The sequence below is a fragment of the Nipponia nippon genome, unplaced genomic scaffold, assembly GCF_047370975.1.
Source record: "Nipponia nippon isolate SJK-2023a ecotype South Korea unplaced genomic scaffold, ASM4737097v1 scaffold_6, whole genome shotgun sequence".
NCBI classification, from domain to species: domain Eukaryota; kingdom Metazoa; phylum Chordata; class Aves; order Pelecaniformes; family Threskiornithidae; genus Nipponia; species Nipponia nippon.
This window is the reverse complement of record NW_028262380.1, coordinates 15,145,157-15,169,456: the sequence shown is the minus strand read 5'-3', so window position 1 is coordinate 15,169,456 and position 24,300 is coordinate 15,145,157. Positions and strand designations below refer to the sequence as shown.

Sequence of the window (24,300 nt, the reverse complement as noted above, 5' to 3'; positions counted from 1 at the left end):
TACATTCTTCCCAATGGCTTAGTGTGTACTAACTATAGATTCCTGTTTCTGTTCTCAGGTTAATGTTTTATTAATTAACAATGTAAGTCTTAACATGAAAGCAATGCCCCTTGAATAAACAGCAAAGTGGAATGCAGTAACATAGTGTTGTTCCAGGATTTTTTTGAAATACATGGCATGAGTCATGCGCTTGGATATAATTCAGTCACTATTACATCCTCTTGGCATAATTGGCAATAAAATTTGAGTCTTGTGAAATGTCCTAGGTTCTTCTGATAACCTAGTGACAATCTTGCTGTTAATGACTTGCCTTATATCATATCAATATTTTTCCTTTCATATACTAGCTTACACCATGAAGTTACAGTAGCTTGCTCAACTTGCAAACCTTCAGCAACAAGAGTGGGCAGAGGTCAACTCCAACTGAACTTAAATGCCAGTACTTGAGACTCAACTGACCAAAAGGTTGCTATAACAGAAATGCTTGAGCATAAGTGGAAAAGATGGAAAGAGACCTTATATGGTAGCTGTCAGTAGCAACCCAAACAGAGGGTATTGGGCTACCATAGCGTTGTGGTTTAACCTGGCAGGCACCTAAACACCACACAGCCATTCGCTTGCTCACCCACAGTGGGACGGGGGAGAGAATTGGGAAAAAAAGGTAAAACTCATGGGTTGAGACAAAAACAATTTAATATGACAGAAAAGGAAGGGGAAAATAATAATGATAAAAGAATATACAAAACAAGTGATGCACAATGCAATTGCTCACCACCTCCTGACTGATGCCCAGCCAGTTCCTGAGCAGCAGCCATGCCCCTGCCAGCCTACTCCCCCATAAATTGGCTCTCTGTGGAGAAAATGTAAAAAGTATAATTATTAATAGTTTCTGGGAGATGGTTCCTGAAGTACAGAGATGACGGCAATGCTGAGTACAAATACCAGATTAGTCTCATGACCAGTAATTTTATTGTATCATAAACCACTGTTACCCAGTACAGCAAAAAGATAACCTTAATCCAGCCCTCAGAGGTGATAAACAGCACAACAGGGAACATATACAGCAAGTAAGGTGTTACATAACATGACTCTGAGAACAAGCACAACAACTCTGAGAGCAAATAAATCAACATTGTGACCAGCAACTATTAACCTGATAATGAATGCTTATAACAAATTTGTCTTAACACACTTTGGTTAGATGTTATCTCAACCATTTGAGCCCTACATTGGGTGCTAAAAAGGACTGTCATGGTTTAACCCCAGTTGGCAACTAAGCACCACACAGCTCCTCACTCTCTCCCCCCTGGGTGGGATGGGGGAGGGAATGAGAAGGGTAAAAATGAGGAAACTTGTGGGTTGAGATAAAGACAGTTTAATAGGTAAAGCAAAAGCCGTGCATGCAAGCAAAGCAAAACAAGGAATTCATTCACTACTTTCCATCAACAGGCAGGTGTTCAGCCATCTCCAGGAAAGCAGGGCTCCATCACGTTTAACGGTTACTTGGGAAGACAAACGCCATCACTCTGAATGTCCTCCCTTCCTTCTTCTTCCCCCAGCTTTATATACTGAGCATGACGCCATATGGTGGGGAACAGCCCTTTGGTCAGTTGGGCTCAGGTGTCCCAGCTGTGCCCCCTCCCAACTTCTTGTGCACCCCCAGCCTCCTCGCTGGTGGGGTGGGGTGAGAAGCAGAAAAGGCCTTGACTCTGTGTAAGCGCTGCTCAGCGGTCACGAAAACATCCCTGTGTTATCAACACTGTTTCCAGCACAAATCAAAAACATAGCCCCATAGTAGCTACTAGGAAGAAAATTAACTCTATCCCAGCCAAAACCAGCGCACATAGGGTGTTATGCAGATTTATAACTTGGTGTTTTTATGTTACCTGAGAAGCTGTGCATACATCTGTCTGGAAGCTTGTGCAGTTACAGGGCAGGCTATCTTCTCACTGGAAGAGCTCTCCTGCTAAGAGCCATTTCATAAACTGAGTACAAAGATACCTTATTCACTTGAAATCACAGTGAAATTAATTTCATTTCTAATGTCTTCCTAGAATATGCTGTTATGCTTAAATAAATTTTATAAATTATTAGACCACCTAAATAATTAGGTGGTTAAGAAGCATTACTTATCTTGAGCAAGGACTGACAATTAAGTTTATTGCAGAAGCATTCTTTTACAATTTGACTGCAACTGAAGCAAAGATGATCTTTTATGGAGAATTCCTTTTGCTGTTACTAGTGTTAACTAGCTGAGAGTCCTGCTTTTGACAAATAAAAATACTAGGCTAAATTCTTGTAGTGTCATCCACCTCCCTTTCTAGAGATTACAGTTCAAATTACTCTGGTTTCCAGAGCAGAAAAACCTGGAACGGAAACACTTTTATGCTCAAGATATTCTTTACGGGCAAAGAGGAAGCACACCTTAGATCTTCTAAGAGTTTATTGTTAACTGTGAGTTCATTGTTGCTATAATTGGAACTTTAAGAGTCTCATTATAAGTCCAGATCTGTTTATTACAGAGGAAGAGAGAATAACAGTGGAGTCCGAAGTGTTATACACACACTCCTCAGCTGCTGCTCCTCTCCCTAGCATTATGCTCACTCATCCTCTGCTCTTCCAGGTCCTAAGGTTGATGGTTTCACCTTGGTGGGAGATGAGTTATGACAAGTCATCCGTATCGCCAGTCCTTTGTTCTTTTTTTATTGGTCTGCAGCTCCATGTGACATCTGAATTTACTATGTAATGGTGCCTTTTATGTATGTTAGATACTATTTTTTGTTGACTATTTCTTTGTTTGACGACCAGTCACCTGGTGGCAGTGGCCAGGTTCAGCCAAGAGCCCCAATCTGCAGACAACCCCCTGGTGATGAGGCAGGTCTGAGGGTCAGATGAGAATCAAAGTCAGCAAGTCAGGGTCAGGCCTATGACCCCAGCACCCAGGGTCAGGCACAGCCCTGTGATCAACAGGCAAGTCCACAGTGATGAGGAAGGTCGGAGTTTGAGCCGCAAAGTCAGGCCTGTTGGTCAGGGTAAAGGTCTGGATCAGCTTCACCTGGACTGAGGACAACAGCCAAGAACATCCCCTTACCGTGCTCTCCTGAGTGAAGGCGGAGGGGAGTCTCTGCTGTTCAGAGAGGCTCTCCTCACAGCTGGCTGCCTGCCTCTAAGCTGGCCCTGAGCCCAGGACAGGCTATGTGCTCGGGGCCCTGACACCAAGAACTGCTGAAAATGGTAATAACTAACAGACTTTGACCCCAATAGCTTTTGAAATGCAAAGCAGGCACTTCAGTCATCAGCCTTTCCAGTATTTCATAACCCCTGGAAATGTAAGGGAGTTTCGCATCTTTACGTTTATGTAATTGAAACTTACTGAGTGTGACAAAACATTTTTTGTAACGTTTTCGAAGCTACAACAAAAGACATTTAAATGCCCCTGGAAATCACAGCTAAAGCTTGGGAGAGGCAGGAGGATCTATCTCCCTAGTTTTTTCTTTCATTCCCCAGTTCCTCAAAGTGGGAGAAAAACATCTATGTTCACAACATGCAGAATTTCACCATATTTACACATGAAGCTTTAATTACACAAATTAAAGTAGTGACACTTTAAAGCCAATTCTTATATTACATTATCTGTCCCTACTTTTAGAGGGGAATACTTTGGTAATATCTCTTAGCCTTCAAGAGAATAAACGGTGAGCTGCTGCTTGCCCAGTTTCATGAATCTGTGGAGAGAATAATTTGTTACACAAATATCTCTGCATTATTTTTAGTTCCTAGATGAAGAAAAATGAGATATCAGACCTAAAACTACAGCTAGACAAGCTAAAAGGGTCTGGCAGCTTGAAGTGAAGCCAGGATTGGTGCTATTTTAAATAACTGAGAAGGCTGGATAGGGCAAAGTTTGGCAAAGTTTATTTTCCTAGCTTGATTTCCAGGACCAACTTTCACAAGAAAGCAACATGAGTGTATATTTCTACTCTGAGCTTGCTCTGCCTCCTTTTTAGGCACATTCAGCATTGTAAGGAATGTGTGGACTCTGGGCTTGAGCAGTGCTTGCTGCTCCCAGGGGGCTGCAGCTCGAGCCCTGCAACCTAAGTTTTGAGCAAGCTAGAGACTGGCTGAGAGCGCAATGCATGGAAAGGCATTTTGTTTCATTTCCCCCTCCACAGAGGTCAAGAGTGATGTCTAAGGCTAGAAGGAGTCATTATGTTGTCGAGGATGATACTGTGAGTCAGAACATCGAGCTTCACCTGGAGGGACCTTGTGTTAGAGCCTGATGTGTTAGCAGTTTAAGTGATCTTTCAAAAAGATCACCAGTTCTCTGAAGATTTCAAGAGGAGTAGTAAATAATTCCTAAGTGTAATAGGAGCGCTGATTGGAAAAACTGTTTCTGTAGAAATTGCCTGCCTGTTCTTCATGTCTATAACGAGACTTTAGAAAAAGATGTGTAAACAATTCATCTGTCAGGATATATCTGCCTGGTGGAAGCAGATTTTGCCACTACACGAAGAGAGAAGGAAGGCTCAAGCCCTTAGTACCCTGAGAAGTTCCCTTGCTTACAGCATTAATAAAGACAACAGAAGCTGCTCAAACATATCAGTCTTGGGAATTTTGAAAGTATTCTCCAATGTTCAACCAAAAAACCCTTAGCTTGCTCCCCTTCCCACCTTAGAAGGTTCCCCTCCCACCCTAGAAGGGCTTCATTTTGGGGCACAATCCTTCTTTATAACAAGAGTTACTTTGAGCATGTTTTCTTTCCACCTGGAAAGAACCTGTACCCGGGAGCACCTCTGGTCTTAACTCAGGGCATGACCTTACAACATAAAAGCTTTTACTTGTCAATATTTAATTCAACATTTACTAAATGGCAAGTGGATGCTGGCTGACTTCACTGGAAATAAGTTGGCAAAGATTTAACTAGGTTTAATCTACATGGAAGGTAATGTTGGAAATAACCCTAACATGATGATAACATTAAACTCATAGCTTATAAGATTTTTCCTAAATGATGACATACCAGGCTTGCATGTATAAATGAAAGAAAATGGTTAAAACAACACTAATGGACAACACAGCAAAGGGTAATTATTAACCACTTTTTCTTCCAAAGAAGTGGGAAATACTCTGCTGTAGCTGATTCAAGGCACTGTTATGCAATAATCAGTAAAAACTATTTTCAAATATTCAATATTCTTGTTCTGTTTTTTCCCCCTGATCTGTTACACCTGGTTGTACTGATGCCTCCGTATTGGGAACTTCGACATTTTTAAGCTGAAAAGACTACTAAATAAAAATGGTCGGTGTCCTGGCTTTTCTCTCAAAACTATGGTTTTAGCAGTGCAGGAACGCAACACATTTCCATCAAGGACATGCAGCCATGAAAGACACCACATTCCAGTTTTGGGGGTTTGACTAAGTAAGAAGTTCTCACTTTCCATAGCAAAGTATTTCTGTACGTGTTTAATTTTCCTATGGAATTAGGTTTAAAATTAAACTGTATACTACTGCTTTGCCATATCAGGACATTTTTCTAGAACTAAAATCCAAGCATCAGTTTGGCGTACCAATTTGAGACTGAATTTCCAAAGGGACCTACCTGCATAGAAACCAGCTACATCTTTATGTGTGAATGAGCCTTCACACATAAGTTACAGACACTGTATACTCTCTGGTTATCACATTTTCTCTGGTATTTCTGTTTTGAGCTTCCTAACAATGAGAAAATTCATCTGGAACCTGAAATTAATATTCAGACAGAAGTCTGTGAAATTTTCAGTTGGTGAGTTTTCAACTTAGGCTTGCTTGTAAAGATTCTCTCTGGGGTTTTTTTGTTTTGTTTTGGTTTTTTTTTCTGCTGTGTTTAAATTTCAATTTAAAAAAATCTTTTCTTCTTTCTTGCATAGTATCTAACAAAGCAATTCTTGTTTGTCCTCTTTCTTGGTCACGACTGCATAAGTTGCCCTTGAGATGGTTTCTTTGTATTCTTGCTCAAGTTGATACAGGCCAAACTTATAAACTTGAATCTAAAACTTGGGAATACTTGGATCAAAGAGGTAGCTTTGTTTAGTCTGAAAGGATTAGTTCTAACATGGAGGGGGCTGCTCTTCAACAATCATTGAATTCATGCTTTTTGAACAGGCATATCTTCCCAAAGCTTACATAACCATGTATAACTGGTTTTATAATGTAACAGTGCCAGCTTCATAGCCCTGTCTTGCTTAGTTTCCTGTCCTTATGCTAATCACAGGACATGCTGATAAAAAAGTCCTTTCCACAAATGATGGATGCTACTAAGAAGCAGTGCATCTTACTTTTAGATGTCACAAACCTAATCGCTTTGGATTAATTTAGAAGTTGTGAAGATTTCAATTAAAATGTAGAGTATGTAAAATGTAAATTAAATGTATATAAGTCTGGAAGGTATCATCTGTCACTTGCATCTAAGATAGAAGATATGTTTGAACCTCACCTGTCCGCTCCCTCACTCTGGAGAGTGAGGAGAGAATTTCCTATTTCCTTATAACCACTGTAACACCTGTGTTGCAAAGGGCTAAGGTACAAGACTCTACTTTTTTCCTGTTAATTGTAAGATATTGCATGCCAAGTTTAAGATGCTTTCAGATAAAACATGCTAGAGGATCTTATAGAGAACTTCTTTCCTGTCCCCCCAAAGTGGTGTTTTCATTGATTAGCATCTTGTAACCATAGAAAGATGCCTATGTTTAGCTGAAGCAAATTTGATGGTAATACCTTTTGAGAACTTAACTCAGATTTATGTAACAGGGTCAAAGGTGATCTGCAGTAGCTGCCAGAACAATCATAACCTGAAATACAAACCAAGCACCACATGCTCAATAATGCCACCTTCCCTAAAAGAACAAGATTACTTCAAATCCTAGCCAGAATTTACAGTTTCAGCCAACTCACCTCTGTACAGCTGCCTCTCTACCTAACGCATCTTGGATAGCTTAGCATCTGCAAGCTTACAGACAATCCAATTAAATTAGCTATTAGGGTCCTTGGGGAGATGCTGATGAGCCTAATTTAACATACATTGGATTTTCAGAGAAAGCAATACGCATACCAGCAGGGAAAAGCCAAAACAGAGAGCCCCTTTTCACACCGAAGGGTGTTCTTATTTCTGCTTAGCTTTGGGATGTAAGGAATTAATAGCAAAAGCAAAGTCAGAACTGCTACGCCCTTGTCCTGTCCCGTGTTTTGTTTAGTATTTAAACTGACACTGACATGGAGTTCCTCTCTATGGCAGAAAGGCAGAATGGCAGACAAGGTAAATCTTTTTACAAACTACTGTGCTTTTTGTTACTGTACAGTATGTTTTGTCCCAGCCTTTCAAAACCTTGCAAAGGGGTGACTCCTGACAAGTACGACACACTGTCTCACGCACACGAGTACTGGACAAACACATCACTGTTAAAAGCCATTTACAGCACATGGAATGCTGTGGGTGTTCCTCTACCTGGTCACTTGTAATCGGGTAAGAGTATATGAATGCGAGTCCTAGCCTTAGGCACTTGCATTTCAAATGTCTATTGGTTCAAATGTGGGAAGCAAAGCTTTTTCACGTTGTGTGGTCACTGAAACAAAGACCTCTTGTATGGTATTGCAGCCATACAAGGCAGTTTGTTTTCTATTGGGTAGGAAAGATTGATTGCATGAACTCCAGCTGAAGCGTCATACTATTGTTTGTTTTTACTGTTAATTATTTATTACTTCTGAAAAGGTATAAAAGAGTTAAAGCTGGCTCTGAATTTAATTCAGTGATTTAACTGTCCCTATTTCAGAGAAGAGGGCTGCTGTAGCAATCCTGAAGAGGGCTGCTTCTGAACTGCACTGAAATTCAGAAATTGGAAGTGAAGAGTACTTCGGATAAGTGGTGAGTAGCACCTAGAAGTTGGACTTGATAGTTTGGAGCAACTTCTCAAATTTGGCAATGTTCTCAGAGGTTTGACACAAGGAGGAAGGAATAGATTTATCTTGGTATAAACCAATTTTGTGAAATTTGTAAACAAATAATTTCCTGTGCTAGTCAACTATTCAGGTTCTATACAAGCAGTCAATAACTTTGAAATCTCTGTCTTCCTCTCCTGGTTCATAGATTTCTATGGAAAATAGCTTTAATTTTCCCCCCAATTTATATTAAAAAAAAAAATCTTTATTTTGAAATAGAAGTTCAGTTTTTCCCCTTCTCAGTAGAAGAGATCAGATTGTGACTTGTATGAAATACTGAAATCCAGATACAATAATTCATCATCTTGTAAAGACACTTTAGGACTGCTACTACAGATATACATAAAAAGAGACATACACATTTTTTTTAACACTGTCAACCTATTACTTAAGAGAACAGGTATTTCTGGAAGCTGGGGTGTCTACAGTATTTGAGATTAACTCTTGCTAAATGGTTCAGTACCACAGGAATGCTCTGTGCCAAAATAAAGTCATGCCACACCTAACTCCAACAATGGTATTTTAATATTGGGACTGTTTGACATTTTCCACAAACAGTATAAGAAGCATTGACTTGTACAGTCTCACTTGCACCAGAATAGATCTAGCTTAACAAAACTACTTGAAAAGAAAATAATCCCTTCAGTTATTAATGGAGTTCCAGAACACCTATTTTAACCAGATAGTTATGTCACTTATCAGGATCTAATACATAGATTATTCCTGATTTGGGGGACACAGAAACTTGAAATGTGTTCTTCACATTGGATGCTCTAATTAATCAATCTTTTCATTAATAGATGGTGGATTTCTTTTGTGTGAGTGTGTATGTGTGATTTTACAGTACCAGGGAGAGGAGCACATTCATTGAAGTACATGCCGTAGACCAGTGACAGAAGCATCTAGCTGGAAGCACAGGGAAGTCCTCAGCTTAAGTCTGCTACCTTGTAAGGATGGCTCCTTTACTGAAAGGCACAAGTGGTCAGTCACAGAGAATTTCGGCTGTGAGTTGAGTGGAAAAAAGTAGCAGCAGTAGCTCTAAAGCACACAAGCTATGGGATAGGAGTGAGATTCAAAACTTTTCTCCTCCGTCCTCTTTTACTAGAGTTTTAGTGTTGAATCAAAAGAAAAAAAAGGTCTTCTGAAGCACCTACCTATTTCCAGTACAATGAATAGGGAACCAAAGTTCTCAAGTTGGACAATTTTGCCTTTCCAAAGGCAAAAATTATTAGATGTCAGTCTACCATGGCCCAGTAGGACTTATTGAGCCCGTTCTCGTTATTTTTACACCGTGTTTTCCAAAGATTTGCAATTCACACCCTATTGCAGTGTTGTCCCTCTTAGTGCTTCTTTTTCCCATCTTTAAAAGAAACCAAACTATTCTGTGCTACACCTGAGAGAGGTTTGCTCTGAGGAGTGCAACACAGTCCCTTTCCGTCCCTGAGAGGCTGTGCTGGTTTATAATTACACGTGAATTTTGTCAGCTGGAAGCTGCACTTCTGACTTCCACGTTTTCCCTGTGCATAGCAGTGCAATGTTGACACAGACATAAACTTTTTATAGAGGTAATATATTTTGCACTTGGGAGACAGACATGGAAGCCGTGTATGCCCATCATGAGGAATTTGTGTCAGCAGAACCTTTTCTATCACAGATAAACTGCCTGAAGCTTGCTTGTGTTGTGCCTTGGGTCGAGTGACCGGTGGCTTGTTGTAAGTCCAGGCCACCTGAACAAGACAGCAAATGGAATGAGCACTGGCCCGAACAGTGCTTTGTACCCAGGCTGGACAATAATTGATCTATTCCAGGTCTTATATTCTTTTTAGTTTGGGGTATTTTCTTAATAACGGTGACTTAAAACTCAGCTTTTCTGAGGTGGTCAGCTCCTTGGTGATTTTGTCATCTAACGTCACAAATATAGCTATTTAAAATCTGAGTTCATCTGAAACTGCTCCCTTTGCGTGTTTGCTTTTTGTGAACACAATAGCTTTCAGATAGCTTTTGTTTTTCTTGACTTGCAGTCAGTTAACGAATGCTGAATGTTCAATAGAAGTTCAAAACCAAACTTAGATTACAGGAGGTTTATTCATACCTCTCTCAAGTTAGTTTGCTCTTTCAGTCATAATGTTCCTGCCCTGTGAACCACTGAGCCATCCTTGCCAAGGCTAACAATTTGCAGGAGTCAGTTGGATTGCATGTCCTACTAATGAACTCAACCTATACATTGCTAAATAAACTGCTGGATAAGTAGGTAAAGCAAACCGTAGCTCTGTTTGTAATGCTGGAATGGAAGGTGCCCCTTGGCCTGACAGAAATGAGCTTTTCCTGATTCGTGGGTCATCTCCTGACTAACTGTACAAGCTAGGGAGCAGACAGATCTAATCTACCATGGTAAAGAATGGATAATGAATGAATATTTCTGGATCCACAACTTAAGCAACTTGCCTGGTACTAGCAATATGAACTTCAGGGGGAAGGAATACGCTTTTCCACCCTATCTGTTAAAACTTTTTGGTGAATGGCCACCAGCAGCAGCAGTGCAAATCTCAGACTTTCATTCCCCTAAGAGAAACATCACTTCTTTAGATTTTGTCAAACACTGCAATCTGAAGATCAGGTTTCTGCTTGCTGTAATCATGTCTCTTCCCTGCACACAAGTCAAGACGACTGCAAAAGTAACATTGACAAACCCATGCAGGATTTCAGTGATTTCTGCTCCCTCCCTAGTCCAGATTTCTTATTTTTTGCATCACATTGGATGTCTGTCCTGGATATGGTAACATTCCTTTTTCTACAGTCAAGTGGATATGTTTAAAAAGTTGTGAAACTAGGGTTATCCAAAATATTGGACGGACAGTTCAATCTGAACACTTCTGCAGATGGTGTACTGTCAGCAATTAAACTTCCCAGGAACAACAGACATAACAGTGTTTTAAAGATTGCTCAAAGAACAAGAGGAAGATTCAGCCATATAAAAAAAAAAAATGCGGGGAGGGAAGGCAGACACAAGTTATCCTTGCTAGTGGCTCAGCTGTGACCTTGAGTTATGTCTCCTGGGATGCTTATCATACTGTTTCTGACTGAGCCTGTACTGCTTCTGACTGAGCCCGTGCTGTTTCTGTTGAGGTGCTATGCCCCATATACTCATTGTCTTGTAAGCTCTTAAATTCCGGTTTGATCATGCTTTGTTCGTGCTGTGTTAGAACCTTCATTAAGTTGATTATCTACATTATCTATATCTGAAATACTGCATAGTATGCAGGTGCTGCAGTGAGAAAGTCTGACATTATTTTCGGTATGCTTGTTAAATGCGGCATGGGACAGATGAACTGTTTGATGATGAGACTAAGCACCTCTCTTATAAAGTGAAATACATTTGCCTTGAAAGTGCTTTTTGAAGAGTAATTTAGCAGGAACTGACTAACGTCCTTTGCAGCAGAGGGAAAGGAATTGTTTGCAGGTTTTTGGTATTGACTGCACTGGGAGGTAGAGATGGAACAAAGTAATTTTTCTGGCTTTAGCGCTTATAGGATGCTGTCACATCTCTAGCTTCTCTTGCTTGAAAGCTCAGCCTGATTTCTTGAAATAATCTGAAATAATGGCCGCAGTACTGCCAATGGCAGTACTTCTATCAGACAGAATTTCTGCTTAGAAAACCTCTTGTACGTGTGATGGCCTCAAGACAATTTCCACTCCAACCTGCTGCTTCACTAAATTGACCGTTACTCCCCATGTATCATAGCTCACTATCTTGTAGACTTTTCTGCAAGACAACTTGTGTTCAAGACTGGTTCTGTCATTACCATAATGTCCAAGCAAGCAGAGATCTTGAAACGTGCTGTCATCTCAAGATGCTGAGATAGAAGAATCCAGTAATCCGTACTGAACAAACTGACAGACTGCCCAAGATCAAACAATGAAGTATGGTGTAAATAACAGATAATTCACCGTCTCCGAAACCCTAGCAATCAGTTTAGTTTCTTAATAAATGATGATTAAAATTTCCTTTAACAGTATTAAAGCACATAAGGTTCTGTTCAGGCAAGAATTTTCTTGACAGAGCAGTAAATAAATGGACCCCCCCCTTTGCAAATGCATTCAGGCAATGCTCCAGCTAATAGAAGGTCTAATAATCATTAGAATCACACCACCATCTAATCCAAATGTCCTGGCTGCAACCCAGCCATAGTAATGTAGTTCCACCTGACTACCTGAACTCCTTTTGTAGTTGCAGTGGTCTGACGTTCCTATTCTAACAGAGACAGGACGCCCACTGAAGTACTGACACCGTAGCTTTTTTCCTCTTCCTGCTTTAGTTGTGCTAAGGACTACTATTCCTGCTCCAAAGAGCATGCTGCCCTCTGAGTAGACTACTTAAACACACTTAACATGTATTTTTTGGTCGCTTTTATCTGCGTTCAGTTTGGTGCTGCTCTGCCTTCCTGAACGGGGGTTTGACTTTTGAAGGGAGTAGCTAGGCTTCTTATACACTTTTTCAAGTCCTTCCTGGGTCAGATTTATGATTTTATTAAAACAAACAAACAAACAACGCCTCAGCTGAACAGTACCACCGCTTTCCCTCTTTTCTTCCTCAGCTATTACCTAACAAGGTAACAGAATGGAGAACAAACAGCAAAGCAACGGTGAGATGAAAGAAAATAAGGTGATGAAGAAAAAAGTGGTGAGTGAATTCCCCAAATCTTCTGTGAGCACACTTGTTTGTTATTTGGGGACTGGAGGCAGAAAATAACTATTTGGAACCTATAAGAGTACTTGCAGGCATGGCCTCAGTGTCCCAAACACTGGAATGCTGCTGTTTCCTTTCTCCCTTTGGTACCTGGACTGCTAGTAGGCTTTCTGTGCAGCTGCATCACCGGCCTCTAATTTTTTCCTGTGTTTCTCTTTATACGTATGTCTGGTTTTGAACAAGCCAAAATGGTTTAGGCAAACCATTCTGGGATTACGTGACTTTAGGATAGGTTAACGCCTCGCTTTTATGGGAGGGACTCTGTCATTGAGGACAGTGTTAACGTTTTGGAGGAGAGTTTCTGTGCCTTCAAAAGGAAATTTTGGGAGGATGTATTCTGTGGAAAAAAGCTTTGATTCTGCCTCTGACACCTTTCTTCTACAAGAATCTGCACAGCTGTGTGTTCTTCCCCTTTTTCCCCTTCCACTCTGACATGTAAGAGAAGAGCAAACGGATGCTTCCTTCCGTGGGAACATGGAGATTTGAGGAAGGGGAAGCTGCCAGGATGAAAATTTGAGGGGTGTAGAGAGTAGCATGTGTTTAGCTTCTGTAACTTACTAATAGCGATTGTAAAAGGTCAAAAAATGTGAGTGTGTTAAGGTGAGAAATTATGTACCTATTAATCACATGCAGCCATATTATTTATAAACTGAACTACTTGCACTGTGCTATTTAAAATGAAACTAAATAAAACACAGGTGTCTGATTAATCTCAAACACCCTCCATGTATTTCAGAGGCTTGGTTCTCCTAACTTGACTTTTTTACTACTTATGACCATTCAAAGAGATTAAAAGCGATATCCGGATCATCTATCTATGCTGAAATTTCTCCACATGTACGATAATTTTACATGTTAATGAGTAGCATTTGGCTTTCTATTCAAACACTGCTCAGCTTGATCTGAGCCAAAGACACTTCAAAATTGCTGCATCATAAACTGCTTTCAAACCTGCAGTGCTTTATGGCATTACTTACTGTGTCTTTGAGAGCTCTAAGCTAGTTGCGAGGTATGTAGCATGTCAGAAGTGGAAACAGCACAGATTTACACCAATATTAAGTGCAGTCATCTGGGAAGAGCTCCCAGATGCACTTAATACTCATCCCTTGCCAACTAGAAGGTGTAGTTTAACTCTTGGCAGTTCAAAATCTCCATGTTTGCAAATAGGTACCTTCAAAAGTAATAGCTGAAAGCTTTTCTCTTCCCCAGGTAGCGTGTATAATCACCATCTGTTACACAGCAGTACTGTGGCGTGTCAGATCTCAGCCTCCTAAGGCTGTGGAAACATCCGTACGCCGTGTGGTTAACATCTTAATTGGCTACAAGTCTTGTGGTATCTTTCACTTTCCAGCCTCGGCAGCACGGGAAAACTCTTCCGCTCCTTGCTCTAGCCTCTTGCTCGCAGCCAGGCAGCCTAGGTGTCCCTAGGGGTCCCCCCGGGTGTCCAGGCGGCACCCGCGGCGTGGGCAGCCCTGCAAGCCGCGGTCCCCCAGCCCCGCGCCGCTCGGCGGGGGGCCGCGATGAACCCCCAGGCGTGACATTTCGCTGCGGTGCCGGGTGAGTCCCTGCGGAGGGACGCGGCCTGCCGGGAAACCACAGGCGCGTCTGCCTAAGCTGTGCACAAGCACGCAGATACATGACCGGGGGCTGTTCCATCCTCCGAGCCCGGCCGGCAGCCCCCGGGCGGCGCGCGCCAGCCAGCGACTCCCTCCCCTCCCGGGAGCCGTGGCCGCCCGTCGCCGGCGCTGCGGAACGGGGCCAGGGCGGCCCGCACCGCCGCCACCCGCCCGGGCACCCCCCCGCAGCCGCCGCCGCCGCCGCCTCCCGCGGCCGCGCCCCCGCTGCGCCCCGCGCGCTGCCCGGCGGAGATGCGCGGGCGCTGCGCACGTGCGGCAGCAGCATGGACCGTGCGGCGCGGGCCGAGGCGGCCACGCTGGTGGCGCCGGGGGAGGGGGGCGGTCGCCGCCGCGCAGGCAGCAGCGTAAGTAGCGCGGAGCAGCGCGGCGTCGCCGCGGGGGTTTGCTTTGGAAATGCCCGTCGCTGCTGTAAGCGGTGGGCGACCGGCGGGGCGGGCGCGAGCCCGGCGGCGTAGGCAGGGAGGCGGGCGGGGAGCCCGGCCTGCGCTGCCCGCGCCTCGGGGACGATTAACCGGAGAAGGGGTGATTCCAGCCCCTTCCCAGCCCTGTGGGGAGGGAGGCAAAGCGAGGCTGGTGCAGGGTGGCTGTGGGAGCCGGAGTAGCTCCCCGCCGCTCCCCCGAGAGCGAGGCAGAGCTCAGGTTGCACGGCGGCGGCGCCGAGCCCTTCCCCGCTGGGAAAGTTGTTGGTGCCGGTGCAGGAGAGGCCGGCGGCGGGCAGAGCTAAAAATACCGCGGCCGCCGAGCCGCGACCCAGAGGACGGGCGGAGGGCAGCGCCCGGAGGCGGTGTGCGCCCGCAGGGGAGGGCAGCCGCCGCCGCGGGTGAAGCGACCGGCGGCGGGAGCGGGCAAGGCGAGGGCGCACGCTGCTCCGCCGCTTCTCCCCAAGCCCACCCGTACCGGCCCGGCCCGGGGGCGAGAGGCGCGGAGGGTCCCCCCCTCTCCCGCAGCCCCGGGGCAGCGCAGCCGCCGCGGCAACCCGCGCACCTGCCGCCGCCGCCGGCGGGGCTTGGCGGGCACGGCCGCGCTCCCAGAGCGGGGCTGCTCGGTGCTTCCCCAAAACGGGACCTCCTTGAGGGTGTTGGGTAAGGTGCTCCAAAATCCAGGTTCCCAATATCAACAGAAAGTCTTAGCAGTGTCTGTTTAAGAGTATTAAAGCTTCCTTATGTATGCCTACAAGTGTGTTTTAATCTGAGAAGGAGATTATAACTAACCAAAATACAGTATTCTAAACTGTATTTAGAATGCAAACTGGCGTGCATTTTAAAAAAAGTCAATTTAAGGCTTATAGTAGCTGACACAAACACTACACTGAACGAGGACGGGAGTTGGGAAAAGCATCTTTCAGAACATGGTACCTTGGGATCTGGGATAAGACCAAAAACACGGACTCTCGCAAGTAAGCAGGTCTTTCCTCTGAACTGACACGCGCCTTTCCTGACCGAACGCTTGCTGCTGTGCTGATGGTCACACCTGCCTGCCCTTGTGCTGACGACAGCCACGCATGAGCACAGGGGTGGCGGTGGCGGAACACCTGTGAGGGAGGCGGGGTGGCCGCCGCCTTTCCCGCTCACTGTAAAACACATTGGTTGGTTCTTTTTTTTTTTTTTTCCTTTTGTTAGTGTTGCCACAGGGTTAATGTTGTTCTGAGCAACAGTTTTATTTTTTTTTTTTTTTGTGTGTGTGTTCTTGCTTCATTGTGCTTTCGTCTTTTATCTGGCATTGCTGAAGCCTGAGCAAATATTTAAAATAATGTGTGAGGAGACAGATCATGGAGAAGTTGAAGTTCATGTGCCAAGAACTGTAAAACTCTGAATTAAGTCTGAGGTTTTCTGCAGCAGGCTGTATACTTGAAAAATTATTGGTATTGAAGTAGGCTCTAAACCCAGCTATTTGCAACACTTGAAAATAACGCGGATGTGGGGTTTTCTAATTTGGTATCACTTCTGTGATTTGTCCTGCATTGTCTTCCACTTAGCCCATGTGCATACAATTTGCCTGTGCTGAGAGGTGTAAGCATTCAGTGGAGTTTTTAGTACACGCGAGGCTATATGATCCGAATCATTTTGTTTGCAGGATTTTTCTGATGGGTCTAGCATTGTTGGAGCAGGGCCCTTTAGCAATATTGCATCAAGATTACCGTATAGCATTTGTGAACTCGCGTTTATCATTTGTGAGCCCTTTGGGAGCCGCCTGGTAGACCTCCAGGAATATTCTCCTCAGTGTCATTAATTCAGAGTAGTAGCAATTCCTCCTAAGTGTAGGAACACTTGCACATAGTGCAGAAATATCGGACGCTTAATATGAGGTGTTATCACCAGAAGCTAAATAAAGCTTTGTGTCAAAATTTCTACTTTTTGCTACCAAAGTACTGGTGCAAAGCTTTGTGTGTGTGGCAGGTTCGTTTTAAGAAGCTGGCTAATAATAAGAAATTGTATTTAGCTTACGTAATGAACTCAACGGGATATATTTCTTACATGAGGCTTTTTCCCCCCGTACACTTCCTCCTGACCTGGCTGAAAACAGGCTGGTTAATGAACTGTGTAATCTTTTTAAAAGTTCCCACATCATGTGGAAGAAGTTAAAAACACACAGCTGTCCCACAGGGCACGTTTTGAGCCCTCGGGAGTGGCAGCTACGGAGCGCGGCAGACCCCACACGTGCCGGGCTGTGCGCTGCAAGTCCCTGCCCTGGCACCTGAGTATCTCGTCCCTTCGTCACGGATCATAGCGAGTCTATGACAGCGTGGAGCGTGAGCTCTGGTGCGTGCTAACCACCATGGTGCCTTCACTTGCCTTGCTGTGCCTCTGAGGCTGGTGGAGCTCGTTCCAGTCCATCGTCGCTGCTGCCATGCCCTGGGCTAGCTGCACAAAGCTAGTTTATGCTCCAAATCTTCATTTTCCAAAACGAACACACAGCTTTGTGCAGTTGACAGAACGTATTTGCTCATTAACCTGTTGTGTCTGCTATAAGTGGTAGAACTGAAGCTGAGTTTATTAGGCCTCCTTAAGCCCATCTTTCTCCCTTGGAAAGGATTGAGGCTTCAATGAGTGATGAGGCTGGAAGTAAAATGACAGTGAGCTGTGCCTGAAATTCTAGATTCTTAGCAGAGTTTAAAAAAAAATTCAAAACATGTTAAAAAGCCATCCACTTTAATGTACTTACAAGTCAAGAAAGGTGAGTTGGCTTCCGTAATCTACAAAACAAGGTTCACAACCAACCAGCCACCAAACTAACACTAACTTTAACATCTCTTGGGAATGGCAGTGGTCACTTCTGCCGCTCTCTGTAACGCAGCAGGAGAATCGAGTGGCAGAAAGTAATACCGGGGAAGGTGGAGAGGACCCCTAATGCAAAACGACTCAGATCAACTGACAGGAACTCCAGTATCTAAGCAGTCCGACCTTTTATTCAACAGCTGATGGGGAAGAAGAAATTGTTAGCAGAGGTAGGCTAAAAACAGGACGAGGGGGATGGAGGGAGGAGAGCTGAAAAGGGAGAGGTACAGGTGTGTCGCTGGGGGAAAAGGGCAACCGGCATCTCCACCAGAGTGTGTGTGTGGCAGCAAATTACTGTTGGAGACTTGCGTGTGGATTACAAAACCTAGTTTGTAGGCATCATTTTAACTTCTTTGGTCACAGTTTCACTAATCCTTATATGCATGGGAGTGGGGGGCACACGATCTCAGAGGCTTTCACCTAAGTCAGGTCTACCCACAGACCTGCTGCACCGAATACATGCTACTCCTTGCTTTGTTGTGTTAGTGGTATGTTGCCAACCGTTTCCTCTGCTGAGAATGTGCTTCTCCAGCATTTTACGTTTTGGTGTGGGGGCTGATAGGATGCTTGCAGCAAAAATCTGTGAGGTTGAAAGAAGCTCAAATGTTCACTTATGCCTTCGTAAATGTTAACTGAGATGCTGTCACTTCAAATTTACTGTTCCTCGGATTGCAGCACGGGGAAGTGTTTCAGGCCATTCTGGAGGAGATCTGTCTGCAGGAGCTATGCAAGATAGCATAAGGAGTGTTTAAAACCTGAGGTACGTTAATTTAAAGCATACTAACAATGGCTGCATCTTTTCTTTGTTTTTCAGAATTGGTCTGGGAGTCTTATCGTAGCGTCTTTAACTGGTGCTTTTGGGTCGTCTTTTCTTTACGGTTACAATCTCTCGGTGGTGAACGCTCCTGCAGTGGTAAGTGACTGACAGAACTGGAATTGGGTATCAGTAGAGGGCAGCCTTGTCCAGCTAGTGTGCGCTCCTCAGCATCCTGCTTCTGCAATCCTCCTGATGTAGTAGAAGAGGTTAAATCTCATATGGTACCTTTCCTTTGCCTGAAAACTTCTTTCTGCTGTCCATGAGGTTTACACATAAATTCAGTAGCTGCCAGGAAACTAAACGCTGCTGTTAAGGTGAGTGGGTGCACATGGTTTGTTTCTCATTCTCCCCAAGCCCCAAATAACACTAAATCTTGCACGCTTTTGTGTGATAAGGTATTTTTAATAGTCTGTCTTTCTGACTAGTGAGTATTTGGTAGCTGTATGCACGTGTTCAGCAACTTCTGTACACATTGTTCAGTACTGGAGGGCTGCACAACGTTTCATTCCCACAGTACCAATATTATAAATAATGCCCCTGGCTTCCTCTTAACTAACGGGCCTCTTCTTCTGCATTTCGTGGCAATGCCTTGTTTGGTTCTGAATTCAAAACGGCTGTGTTGTCCATCTGTTGGCTGCAATGTATGGAATAGATTTGATGAATAGAGTACTGTGAGATCAGTGTACAATATTTGGGGGGATTTCATTAAAATATCAGTTAGCACAAATGGAAATCTGAATATTTTGTTTTTACACTGGCTGTCTAAAGATCCTCTTAATTCAGTCAAGCACAGCAGTAAGCAATTCAGTGGAGCTGCAAGCAACACTTTCAAAAAAGTAGCTAGTAAATCTTGGGAACTAACTGTGGAAATTCCATTTCAAAATAGTTCTTTTCCAAAGCTAAGCTCCTTCTTTTATGGAAATCTCGTATTAGAATGTGTGGCTAGGTTTCCACCTAAACAGGTTGGTCACATTAAAGGTGGATGCAATATTTATGCACATAATAAAATAATTTTTTAAAAAAATTCATGGTTATTATGTGTATTTTATTTGGTAAACTGACGACCCAAAGGACTAGGAAGAGACTCACCATGTAGGAAGTTCTAATTGCCCTCTTCATAATTTCTGAGAATTTTCTTGAAGTTCCTGGTACTTTTTGTACCCATAACACAGGGTTAGACATTTTGGATGTTTATTGTAGCATGACATGTCTAAGCATCACTTCACCTTGCAGTTATCAGAAGGTAAACGTGGCTTGGAAGAAATCAGCAGGAAGCTGAAATTCTGTGAGCAATGGTATTGATTGTCCTGATGGTAGACATCCTTCCTGCACTGCCTCGGTACTGTCGACAGAGCAGTGAGAATGATCCAATTTCTAAACTTCTAAGTGCCATGTAAAAAATGGGCCGTCCTGGTAATCAGAGCTGTCCTGCCACTTTCTGCAGGAGTAAAGGAAGGAAAGGGTGATAGGACGTGCTCTTTGGCAGCACTCGGATGGTTAGGCTTGAACCATGTGATAGATTATAGTGGTGACCAGAGTGTGGGTGGGAGGTTGAAGGTGCAGCTGTGCTGTGACAAATGCTAAATTCCAGGCCTTGTGGTTAGTAGCGCGTCCAGGACTGTCCATTTATGCTTGAAATCTTTACTGTTGCTTTTGGACTGAAACTGGGCACCATGTTGATGGCTTTGGTCATACTGTTGACAAGTATGCATGAACTCTGCTCTTTTCCAGCATGGTGCTGCAGTGTTTGTTTGAGTACTTCGTGTCCTTCTTATTCACAATAAGCCATACATTAACTTGGGCTAAGGAGCTGTCTTAGTTGTACACCCTACTGGCAAAGAATACATAGCTGTGTAGTTCAGGAGCAAAATACTAGTGTGGCCTGTGGTCATCTCTCTAGCCCCAGGATTAATCTCTGTCATCCATTTGCCCAGGGCAGGCCACCTCCCTGTCCCTGTCCCCAGAGCTGCAGTGACCAGGTTGAAGGGAAGAGTCTGGGCTCTGCTTGTAGCCGCAGTGGGGAGGAGCGAGCCGTACCAAAGCTGTGCTTCTTGCAGCACAGGAAAAGGAACCTTTGCCCCATCTGTTTTCCCCCTGTGTGTCACCAAATCAGTCTGCTGCAAGGTGACCCTTTGGGAATGCTGATGTGAGGTGACTGAGGAAAATCAAAGGGGAGCAGTTTTTAGCTGTAGATAAACAGCAGTCTTACAAGGGGTTATATTGGGAGTGCAGTAATTCCTAGAAGCTGTAAGCTGAGTTTCATTTATAAACTTGGTGGGACAAATAACTTGTTCTGGTGATGTGCAGCTTACAGCCTGCATTGTATGAGCATCTCTCTGTAGGAAGCTGGATATCTTCTGCCTCTATTTACTTCAGTGCAATTCATTTTGATGCCTAAAGTCCTCCAACCTTATAGAAGGACTGTATGATGCTTTGAGAGGTATTGAAAAAATGCTTGATAATGACTGTTGACTAAAACATGGGATGTTTCCAGGATCCTGGAACTGAACATGTCAGCCCGATGACTGAGCTGGGGAGTGGGGGGCGTGGGAAGTTCATTTAAGGCTGAAGCATTGAAGAACTGTTTGTAAATTCTTGTGTACATTCCCTTTCGGTGCTGAAAGTTGTGCCAGCTCATCAAACTGCAGGGGAATACCCCTCCAGTTCTCACCGGTGAACTTTACTGCAGGTCATCTCGTAAGGTAGAGTCAGTCCAATGTCCTTTTTGTTGCAAGAGGGGAATAAACTGCGCCAGCTCTGCTCAGAGCAGACATCGCTTCCCACTCAGTCCCTGTTTTCCTGTGGGAAGGAGCAGTGGCCCATCGCAGGTGTGCTTCCCACTGCACACAGCGCTTGACCACACGAGAAACCCAGAATTAGAAGTCTCCATGGGCTTGTTCAAAGAGTTACCAGAATTTATTAAAAACATATGGGAGCATTTGGCAGTCGGAAGACAAATGCTTTAATTGAATACAAGTTGAAGCTGTCTTTTTCTGAGCTGAATTTCTGTAGTTCATTCCATGTACCAGTGGTGGGCAAGGTCTGTAGAACAATGATGTGCTTTGTGCTCTGTGCGGGAAGCGAAGTCTCTGCTGCTTACTGCCATGCAGCCCTTGCCCCCTTCTTGTGGGCAGCTGCAGCTCTGCGTTCCTTTTAGAGCTGGTACGGGGAAAGTGAGACTGTTGCAAAAGTGTATAGCCTGCTGTGTCTGACAGTTGGACAGTTGTCACTGTGTGGGAGTGACCCTTGTAACTATGGGTAACGTCGTTTTTCTTCTCTAAAGACCAGCTCATTTCTTCCATTGATATAAGTTATTTACAGTTAAAGAGACAAGGAAAATATTCCTCTTACATTTAAAATATATCCCTTATATTTATATATATGTATACATAGATAAAAAAATATATATCCCTTATATGTCCCTAGCACTACTGCCTTAATGAACTGAGGCAGCAGAATGTGAGGTATTGGTATCAGTCAGCTACCATTCCTTACAGGCTGTGGTCAGGGGCTAAAATTTTTGTATACATGTTTATGCCATTAGCGTTGTTCAGAGGACTGATTAAAATCCCAAAGGAGCCTTTCCACAGAATTCAATGGATTCAAATCCAGTGGATTTGTTGGATCAGATTTGTTTTCTTCTTTGGGTTTTCATTTTCATGTGCAACTCCTCAAAACCTGTATGTGTTATTAACTTCCCATTTATTGGCAGTGGGAATCCAGACACAGGTGATGTACGTGCCAGCACGTTTATCTGTTACTATTGAGTGTTGTAGTTTGTACTTTCTTTTCTTGAATATTTGCAGTTACTTGAGGTCTCCTTGTAAATAACAAAGCTATGCTGAGAAAATTAGTCATAACACAAGGGGAGAATAATTTGCATACTATTTTTAGCCATTATCATTAGCAAAAAATGCTAATAGTGTTCTAAAAATGTTTTCTCTTAGTATTCATTACTATCAGAAATGAACTTCAAATAAACAAGAAGATATCTGAATCTAAATATAATCTGAGTATTGGTGTTAGAGGTAAGAACTATTACTTGATTTAATGGCAGATTGATTTGAAAGTTTACTGTGAGATTCTTCTAAATGGACCAAGCACCAAATTGACTTTTTTTTTTCTTTTTTGGGTTTTTTTTTTTTTTTCCTGTCTGTTTGTATAGAAACATATAAGATAGGATGGGAGAAATATCCCTGTCCTCCTTTTAATTCAAGGCACAAGAGGCCTACAAGAAACTTGATAGAAGGAAGACAGTAAGTGGTGTGTTCTACCTCCCCCATTCTTAGGCACTTTGCAGGTGGAGAGGTAGTGTTTCGAACTAAACAGAGTCCTCAAATCGAATAGTCCATGTGTCCAAGGCTGGAATACCTAAAGTTTGGAATTCCTAGTTTGAACAGGGAAAACGTGGTGTTAGGCTCATAGTGCTGAGTGCTGCCCCAGGATAATTTAGTACCTATGACATGCTGGAGGAAATCTGAGAAGAAACTGGGGAAAAGTGCCAAGATGAAACTTGGTGATACTGTAGAGCTTGTCAGGGAGCGGTGACACAGAACGGGTGAGAGCATTACACAAGTGCGCTGTGCCCTTCTGCAGTAGCGACTGCCTGGTACTGTATCCTTGCCAGAGCATCAGACACCAGCCACGGTGGCATCAGAGCTTTGCTTGATGTCGAAACAGGAACAGCATAAAAATGAGGAAGCTTGACTAAAAAGAAAGTAAATAGGCGATGTCTCCACAGGTGAGACAGAGACTATGTAAAAATGTCATACTGGAGCTATGACACCTTTACCTTTTAGAAAGATGAAGAAACTTTGGTGTAATTAACCATCAGGGAAGGGAAGTTGTTAGAAGGCATCCTTCAAAAACCTGCAGTTGTGCTCATGTGAGGAAAGCAGAAAAAGAATATAAACTCTGGCACACGGAAGGGTAAACAAGTGAGCTGGTCCTCAAGTTTGAGTACTTTCAGCAGGCACAAAATTGTTCAGACAGAGGGCTTGGGGATATAAGGCTGATAGATGAAGCTGAAAAAGGGTGTTCAGAAAATACAAGGATGTGACAAGAAAACTAAATTTATGTTTTGGATTGGAAAAGTCCGGGGAGGTCCCACGCTAGAACCTTCTTTATAGGGGATGTATTGGAGAAGCTGAAATGTCAGTAGAGATACGGAATAAAATTAGTGATAGTTTTGTGTCAGGTTGCCAAAATACCTTAGCATTTGTTCAAGACTGAAAAAATAACTCAAAATATAGGCTTTGTATCACAGTCAGCTTCTTTATAAATAGCCTCGGTAACAGAGAGACTGAGAGGGTTAATGTGACTTTAATAAAAAAGTGGTTTTTAAGGGAAAAACTTGGGACATACATGCTAAGAATTAGTTATTTGTACCTGACAAACTGGCAGAAACTGTAGTAGAAAAGTGAGAATTTGGGGAAGAGCTGGCATGGCTTTTGCAAAGGAGAGCTGTGACTCGCGCATCTGTCCGAGTTCTCCAGAGATCCAAGAGGCACTTGGACTTTCAAAAGATACCCTGGAAGGGCCCTTACGGAAGGCTCTTGAGGAAATTAAGCTGTTGTGGGAGAGAAGTGTAGGTCTCGGGATAGCTGAAGAGTTAGAAGATAGGTCTCAGATTTTCATTTCTGAAGAGAACCAGCTTGTCTGGCTGATGGATTCGTATCAGGATCTTAGGTGTCTAATTTTGTGTTTGACACATCTCATTTCTGAAAAGAAATTGCTTACCTTGTTCAGCAGCCTGAACTTTGGTCAAAAAGCAGCTTATGTAAATTTGAAGGGGAGAAGCTATAACATACTTAGAAAAGTGATTTGGGATTCTTAATTTTAATGATTTCAGAC

General features: G+C 43.4%; 1 protein-coding gene across 2 annotated transcripts in view; it reads left to right on the top strand.

Moving 5' to 3' along the window:
- SLC2A9 (solute carrier family 2 member 9) overlaps positions 1–24,300 on the top strand; it is a 138,241-nt gene that overhangs the window by 12,930 nt on the left and 101,011 nt on the right. The window contains exons 2-4 of one of the 2 annotated variants that reach the window (XM_009471115.2): positions 7,806–7,897; positions 12,567–12,652; positions 18,445–18,543. In XM_009471115.2, the coding sequence (XP_009469390.1) occupies positions 12,590–12,652; positions 18,445–18,543 (162 nt within the window). In that variant the 5' untranslated portion in view covers positions 7,806–7,897; positions 12,567–12,589. Of the gene's footprint in view, positions 1–7,805; positions 7,898–12,566; positions 12,653–14,566; positions 14,700–18,444; positions 18,544–24,300 lie in introns of those variants that run through there. The other variant, XM_087736551.1, reaches the window with a different exon arrangement.